Source organism: Mus pahari, chromosome 10 (genome assembly GCF_900095145.1).
Source record: "Mus pahari chromosome 10, PAHARI_EIJ_v1.1, whole genome shotgun sequence".
NCBI lineage: Eukaryota > Metazoa > Chordata > Mammalia > Rodentia > Muridae > Mus > Mus pahari.
The window spans coordinates 48,755,228-48,763,935 of record NC_034599.1 but is presented as its reverse complement, the minus strand read 5'-3'; the positions used below and the strand labels follow the sequence as shown (position 1 = coordinate 48,763,935).

The 8,708-nt window shown below is 46.8% G+C and overlaps 1 protein-coding gene across 1 annotated transcript in view; it reads right to left on the bottom strand.

Moving 5' to 3' along the window:
• Slc35f2 (solute carrier family 35 member F2) overlaps window positions 1-7,235 on the bottom strand; it is a 44,231-nt gene extending 36,996 nt beyond the window's left edge. The window contains exon 1 of the mRNA XM_021207534.1: window positions 6,875-7,235. Within this exon, the coding sequence (XP_021063193.1) occupies window positions 6,875-6,984 (110 nt within the window). The 5' untranslated portion in view covers window positions 6,985-7,235. The remainder of the gene's footprint in view (window positions 1-6,874) is intronic.
• Between the last annotated feature and the right edge of the window lie 1,473 nt (window positions 7,236-8,708).

Sequence of the window (8,708 nt, the reverse complement as noted above, 5' to 3'; positions counted from 1 at the left end):
TCTAATCTGATGCCTTCTTCTGGCTTGTAGATGTGCCTACGTAAATAAATAAATTTAAAAAAAAGAAGAAGAAAGGGAGGAAGGGAGAAAGAAAGAGGAGAGAAGAGAGAGAGAGAGAGAGAGAGAGAGAGAGAGAGAGAGAGAGAGAGAGAGAGGAAGTCCTGTTCTTTCCAAGCTACCCAGCCTAGAGTACTGCTGTTAATAAGTCGGACATCTTGCATAAAATCCCAACTATATAAATGGCAATAGCGATGTATCTGCGGATGCCAGAGACCAGTTAAGAAACTTACCAGGTCCCATTCTTCACTTGCATCCTAGGGTAACATCTGAGCAGGATATCTCTTAGTTTGCACATCATCGCTCCAGGTAAGGGCAGTATCCTAAGGCCTTGCCTTCAAGTATGATGTGGTGAGGCTTCAGAACTAGTAAAGCAGGTTTCAGTTCAGAATCAACTGTAACTACTTCCCCCTGCCACTGGCCAGCTATGTGATCCAAGCAAGTTACTCATCTGTTCCATCAAATGAGAAACCAAGCTGTGTAGGCGTGTCGCGGGGCTGATGAAATGTAAACAGGGAATTCTCGTGGGACAATGGCTATTGCTACCCATTGACTTGTCATCTCTCTGATTCCTGTGTAGTGAGGAGACAGGCGGAGAGGGCGAATGAGAGCATGGATGGAAGCTACAAGAGTCTGGAGGAGAGATGACAAAGGCTTCAATTAAAGTAGTGGCTGTAAGGGCTGAAGGGAAGATGATCTGGAGGATTATTCTAGAAGGCTTGTCAAGATGAGGAATAAGGCCGGGTGTGGTGGCGCATGCCTTTAATCCCAGCACTCGGGAGGCAGAGGCAGGTGAATTTCTGAGTTCGAGGCCAGCCTACTCTACAGAGTGAGTTCCAGGACAGCCAGGGCTACACAGAGAAACCCTGTCTCAAAAAACCAAAACAAACAAACAAACAAACAACAACAAAAAAAAGAGGAATAAGTTCTGACAGCCATCTTCTCTGCTTTCAAGTTGGCCTAGGGGGGAAAAAAAAAAGGAGCAAAGAGAAGCAGAATGAGCCCAGAGGTTGTCTAGAACTATTCTGGGGAGAGATCCTGGGTAGTGTCTTAGTCAGGGTTTCTATTCCTGTACAACATCATGACCAAGAAGCAAGTTGGGGAGGAAAGGGTTTATTTGGCTTACATTTCCAAACCGCTGTTGATCACCAAAGGATGCAGGACTGGAACTCAAGCGGGTCAGGGAGCAGGAGCTGATGCAGAAGCCATGGAGGGATGTTCTTTACTGGCTTGCNTCCCCTGGCTTGCTCAGTCCACTCTCTTATAGAACCCAAGACTACCAGCCCAGAGATGGCACCACCCACAAGGGAACCTCCCCCCCTTGATCAATAATTGAGAAAATGCCTTACAGCTGGATCTCATGGAGGCATTTCCCCAACTGAAGCTCCTTTCTCTGTGATAACTCCAGCTGTGTCAATTTGACACAAAGCTATCCAGTACAGGTAGGGTGGCCAGAGGATCATGGAGAGCCTGTCGGAAGAAAGCTTTTAAAGTCCACTCTCTCCTCTCCCCTGTACCACACCGAGACTCACTGCCTGTCCTTTGACAAATCCCTGCAGTGCTGAGAAAGTGATGAATCCGGTCAAATAGGAGCAACACCCATCAAGGCACTCAACTGTGGGCTATGGCTCAGGGTTCTAAGCTTCCCTGTGCCCCCTGTCTAATGTCACCTGGCCATCGGTTCTTCTTCAGTAATCAAGAAGACAACACAATACTCAGTACAGAGCTGTGCTCTGCAGGTGACAATGGGAAATCATTGAGCACCACGGAGCACAAATATTGGAGGCAGTTAAAAGTAAACATCTGACAGTGTCTGGAGATATTTTTTACTGTCATATTGGGTGTATGTTGAGGGGTAAGGGTGTTGTGTTGGCAGAAGCCAGGATGCCCAGGTGCCCCCATGAGAAATTATTCAATTCAAAATGTGCTATAATAAAGTATATGAGTGGACTTGACATTACTCCCGTCTCCTAAGTTTAGAAGAAGCAGATAGTAATTAATTGCACAGTAGAAATGGAACTGGAAGAATTTACAGAGACAGGTTGGATAAAGGATTACCCAGGCTCCCATAGCACAAGACATATAAATGTCTCATTTCCTATAATTCCCATAAATAATGCCATATAACAACACCCTTCGTCAGGCCAGAGAGATGGATCAGCAATTAAAAGCACTGGCTGCTCTCCCAGAAGACACAGGTTCAGTCCTTGGCACCCACGTGGTATCTCACAGCTGACTGTAATCCAGTCCATGGGGATCCAATGCCCTCCTCAGGCATCAAGAATGCATGTGCCACATAGGCATACATCTAGACAAAACATCCACCAGTTTGTAGGAACATCAGTTTGTTCCCATAGACTGATGAGTGGTGACAAGGAGTGCTCCCGTAAACTGATGGATAGTGGCAAGAAGTGCTCCCGCACACTAACAATAACAAGGAGAATGTAGAATGACAGATAGTGACAAGGAGTGTTCCTGTAGACTGATGGACAGTGACAAGGAGTGCTCCCATAGACTGATGGACAGTGACAAGGAGTGTTCCCATAGATCGATGGACAGTGACAAGGAGTGCTCCCATAGACTGATGGACAGTGACAAGGAGTGNCATAGACTGATGGACAGTGACAAGGAGTGTTCCCATAGATCGATGGACAGTGACAAGGAGTGCTCCCATAGACTGATGGACAGTGACAAGGAGTGCTCCCATAGACTGATGGACAGTGACAAGGAGTGCTCCCATAGACTGATGGACAGTGACAAGGAGTGCTCCCAGAGACTGATGGACAGTGACAAGGAGTGCTCCCAGAGACTGATGGATAGTGACAAGGAGTGCTCCCAGAGACTGATGGGCTACTTACTACTGCTCACCCCTCCTCCAGCCCAACTTAGCACTCTTCAAGCTAAGTTCCTTGACTCCCTTTAAGTAAAACACTCGCTAGCCCTTCCAAACCTGGCTTTTTCACACCTGTAGGAACGAAACTTCAAGTTTCTCAGCTATCCCTCACACTGGCAGGCCTGACCTCTGCCCTCCTTTATACCAACAGTGAACTTTGGAAGGAAGCTCTGTTCACTACAGTAGCCCAACACCATTACAGAACTTTGCACTTATCACGAGTGGTACTTATCATGATTTCTTACCATATTTTGATTATGACCCCCCTTGAAAACAGAAACTGAAACATACCTGCCTCCCCACTCAGAAAGATCAGTTTAGACCCACTACAGATATTTAAGGTGTGTTGAATGAAAAAAAAAAAAACCTTGACCAGCACTGTGTTACAAAAATACAATGAAAAGCTATGCCCTCAATAGCTTACCATCTATTTTTTATGGAAAAAGATAAGCTCACAAATAGTAAAGTTTTCTGCTAGAGATAGAAAGTTGACCATCTTAAGGAATATGCATTTTGAAACATGAATAAATTAAGGCCTCTGTTCCAGAATGCAAGCTACCTGATAGTATACAAATAATAAGTGTGTATCCTCAGACACTGCTGGAAATCCCTGGCTTTAGTTACAATATATCACTTGACTTGAGAGCAATATACAACAAAAGTCCAGCTCAAGAGCAGTCTATTTGGGGACATTTGAGGACTGTCACCCTGAGTGCTTCAGAAAGTAAGTGTTCACTGAACTTGTGGATTGAGTAACTGAGCGATCTGATTCTTCTCCTCTTCTTCCTCCTCTTCTCTTTCATTCACTAGTCTGGGTGTTTATTAGAAGTGTTAAGCTCATCCAAAATGTACAGACATGAAATGCTTATAAATCATAGTGCTGAAGCACTTTTAACACCTTCAGTCTCTAAGAGAGAAGAAAAATCATACCTCGTTCCATTAACTCAAGACCACTAAAGCTCAAAAGAAAAAACAATGTTTATATCCTCTTCTGCTTTTGAGACAAGGTATCACTGCAGCTGGCCTTGAGCCACCAGAATGCCTCTGCGCTTTCTGACCCGCCTTTGGAGTGCTGAGATTACAGGCATGCACAACAATATCAGTCTAGTAATCTGGTATTCACATTTCAAAATATGTCTGTACCCTAAGGGAGGCAGGTATATCAGGAGTTGGGGTAACTAGAATAAACATTTCACATAAAGTAAATGAGCTGCTCTAGGCCCCTAACTTTTCCCAGTATTTAGAACCCACTTGTCAAACAAGGTATTCTTGTTTCTTTTAGTGAAAGCAGCAAAAAAAAAAGGGGGGAGGGGTCTCTAAGAAGCTCTAAACTATTTCTCTATATCCTATCTTCTCTCCATTCCCCACGGTTCCCTGACCAGGAAGGTTAGGAGTTCAAGGCCAGCTTCAGATAACATAGCAACTTAAAGTCTGCATGGTCTACTTAAGACACTGAAAAGCAATAACAAGAAAGAATGTTGCAGATCTATGTCCCTCGGAATAAAGACCAACACAGAGAAGAAATCAGAGTGTGGCAAAATCAAAAGAACCCCTCATGAACTTTGTCTCAGGAAACAGACACACACACACAGGCAGTTCCAAGTACTCGGGGAAACTAAGGCAAGAGGATTGTTTTAACACAAGAGTTCGCAACCAGCTTGAGGACAACAGAGAGATACTGTATGAAAAAGGGGTATGGGAAAACTAAAGACCGGATAAGAGCAAATACTGTTTATGGGCTCTAGAGTCCAGAAATATTGTTGAGCTCAATTTACTTTCCTGGCATGCAATTTTGGATCAGGAAAATAAATGGTTTGTGAGCAAAGAAAAGTACTAAGAATGTATCACCTCTCAGCCACTCGTTCATTCATCCATTCCCCATGCTAAGGGTTGTGGGGAATGCGCAAGTGATGTTAAGTGATGCTAAGCAGGACCATCCAGGGGTGTGGAAGATACCCACAAACCACCATCATACAAAGGAGAAAGTAAAAGTCCCTCAGGGAGGTGCAAAATAAACCTCACTAGAGGGAGAAGAAATCTGAAATGTGTTATAGAACACATTATCTGAAAACACTACGCTTTGAAGAGAAAATCATCTTTGCTAGTTCTCGGTACGTCTTGCTGAGCTATCTGCTAGATTATCTACCCCAGCCTGCGGTCACTGGCATCTCCCCAGTTACCACATGTTCCCATTACCAGGGAATGGAGAGAGCTGATGGTGGCAACTAATCTGTGCAGGACTCTGAAATGGGCCAGGCTGTGCAGTCAACCAATGAATCCTCTCAAAGCCCTACGGGGTAAGCAGGTTGGGGGGGAAGAGTGGTTTAGAAGGTTTTTGATATTTTTTGCACTTATTTATTTATTTTGTGTTCCCATGTATGTGTATGTATATGGACAGGCATGCCACAGCCCACGAGTGTAGATCAGAGGACAATTTGGGAAATTGGTTGTCAAAACTTCCATCACACGTGTAAGTTCTGGGTATTGAACTCAGGTAATCAGGCTTGCTGGCCTTTAACCACTGAACCATCTTGCCTTCTCACCCATGTGGTGTGTGTGTGTGCGCGCGCGCGTGCGCATGGTGCGTGCGTGTGTGTGTGTGTGTGTGTGTGTGTGTGTGTGTGTGTGTGTGTGTGTTTGCTATTGTTGAGAACTGAACCCATAGGTCTGACCCAATTAGAGCACAAACTCACTCAAACTCACTCATTGTGCTGTGGTACTGCAACGATCCTCACAGTACAAATAGTGAACACAGAGTTTTGTGAATTGTGCAGGCTCACTAAGATTTGAATTCAAAGTCTTCTTCCTTGGTTATGCCACTGTAACATCTCCCTGCTAATCAATTACTGCTGGATTATAACGACATTACACAGCTGTCGGAGAATGAGCAATCTGAGGCCATTTGCCCCTTTGAACCAGAGCATCTATTTAAAACTATGCTTATTTACGATAAAAAAAAAATGCACGTATACACATTTATTGATCAGCTCTGAAGGTGAGGTGCCTTTTCAAGGACATAGCTTTCAAAATCTTTCAATTGAAATTCGTTGCCCAGGGTGGGTAGTGGCTCATGCCTATAATCCTGGCATTCTCATTATCCCCAAGTGAACTGCTCAGTCTTGTGTTCCCCACCTGGAAAGTGGGTCTAACAATAGCGCCATATCCTAAAGCAAAGGAGATGCGGTGCTATTGTCTACATAAATGGCTAAGCGCAGTGCCTGGCACGGAGCAGTAAATGGATTTCATTATTTGGATGTTAGCCTCTAGAGTCTTCAGAACGCAGTCGTCCAGTGACCACAGAAAGCTTTCCCCAGAGTCGCTGCCAACTCTTTAAGAACATCTCTACTTTAAAGGCTCAACAGAGCACAGTGACATCAGCCACCTGCTTCCCTGGACCACAGCTCCGGAGGTGGCCATGTCGCCTTGCTCAGGCTCCAAAACAGGGCAGACGCTGTCTCCGGCTCGCAACAGCACAAAACTTAACCCAGCTTTCTCACTTGAGTGAATTCCAGTTGGAGGTGATCACCAGGCTAGGTAGGCACGGATCCCGATCTGAAGGAATGCAGGCACCGAGCCAGGAAGGGCAACACTTCCACCTGCCAAGCGCCAGGTTGGGCAGCGCTCCTCCACTGCATCTATGGTGGTTCCCACCCTGTCACAGGGAAATGGGGGAACGTATCTCAAAAATGCCAATCGGATGAATTCCCCGCGTATCCTCCGAAAAGCCAGCGTCGCCACGGTTTCGAAGGGGCGTGGGGGGAGCACCCAAATGAAATACGACCTCCTGGATGGTTTGGGAGCGCAAGGAACCGAAGTCGAGGCGCCGCTACCTCTGTTCCCGGCTCCACAGACACGTGCGCGCGGGTCGCCAACCCGTCCTGCCTAGGTCCCGCCACCCAGGCCCGCCCAGCGCGCTGCACTCACCAGGTGAAGAGTTTGCGTCGGATCCTGCTCAGTTGGCTGCCGATACTGCCCACCGTACCCAGCGCCCGGGGCTCGCTGGCCCCCGCGCTCGCTGGCGACTCAGCCTCCATGGGGTCCCTACGAGCCTCGCGTGCCCGGAACCCCGAGAAGTGCTCGAGCCCGGAAGACAGGAGGCGGTGCCTGTGAGGACGGCGCGGACTCGGCTCGCGCCCTGCCTTGCTCTCCTGCTGCGCTCGCTAGTACGCTCGCCCGAGTCCCGGTACTCCTCCGCCCCGCTCCTGCGACAAATCATTAACTGTCAGGCCCTGAGGGCCAGACAATGCTTTTTGCAGATCGCCACCTGGCACCTTTGGGAAGCTGGAGGAGAAAGGGCGGTTTGTTTTCTAGTGTCAGAGCTGAGTAGGACATAATGTAAATTTAAGATGAGAGGGTTGGGCTTCTTCCTCCCCCACCTCCATGTGGGTGGAGTTGATTTGGTTAGTTTCTTTGACCTAAGGTCTCACTCTGTACCCCGGGTTTATCCTGGAACTCACTATATAGCCGAGAAATACCGCGAACTCGCAGCAGTCCTCCTGCCTCAACTTCCAGAGACCTGGAATTTACAGGTCGACGCTATCACGCCCGGTGCATTTCAGGATTTCATGGTTCCTTGTTTGAAATCAGCAAACTATAGGTAACCCGATAAGAGGTGATCTTGGCTGGTTCCCAGGATGCCTGTACAGGCAGTGAGCTGGTGCCCTCCTGAACTTTGCTAACTGGAAGAACCCACTGACCCCGCCTCTGTGTCCAGGTCTCCCTCCTTTTCCCTAAAAGAACTGAAGACAAGCTGTGGTTTCTTTTCCTTGCAAAAGGAAGATCAGGGTGGTGTGTCTTTGTGGTGCGAGCTAGGCAAATCTTGCCTTGCAGACCTGTTGGGTTGCCTTGTCACCCTCAGCGCTATCCTGACCTTGACCTGGGCCACACCTTCTGATGCTTGGATGGACCTAGAAGAAACAAGAGCGAATAAAAAGTGGGATGGGAAAGTTCCTGGTTCTTGCTGACAGAAGCAAGTCTGTAGTGCCGATTAAGCATCCCCCCCTCCCCCGAAGGAGACCAGGCAGACAAAAGAACCGCTCCCCACCTCCTCACCCCGACCCCCAATCTCCTCCTTTAGTGGATAAAGGGACACTGTAAACTTAGTCTAGAAGACTGTGTGTGGATGCAGAAGAGCAGGTGGTTTTGTAGAAGACACTAAGAAAAAAAACCAGGTTTTTAACTAGCTGGTAGCTCACACCTTTCATCACAGCTCCTAGGAGGCTGAAGCACCATTGCCTTAAGTTCGAGGCTAGCCTAGAATAGTGTGAGTTCTAGGTTAGCCTGAGCTAAAATGAGATCCTGCTTCGAGGTGGGGGTAGGAGTGTGTGGCTCAGCCCCGTAAAGGTACTAGACACCAGGGTTCAACGCCTGGAACCCACGTGGTAGAGGCTGAGAACAGATCCTTACCAAGCTAAGCTCCACGTTTAGGCAATGGCACACACAAACACACAATCAATCAAATCGATTTTTTTTTTTTAAAAAAAAAAGGTTTATAAAAAAGGGAATAGGTTTTGGAAAATGTAGCCAAGTGAGCCTTAAGTTTGCAAACTACAAGCGTTATAATTATTTTCTGTTTATTTTTGTCTTTTTGAGACAAAACCTCACTCCATGGATGAAGCTAGCTGAAACTCAACTATGTGTAGCCCAGTCTGGCCTCCAATTTAGGGCAGTCCTTCTGCCTCAGCCTCCCAAGAGCTGGGGCATGCACAATCATGTCTAGTTTTTTAAGTTTTGGGTTTTTTTTTTTTTTTTTTTTTTT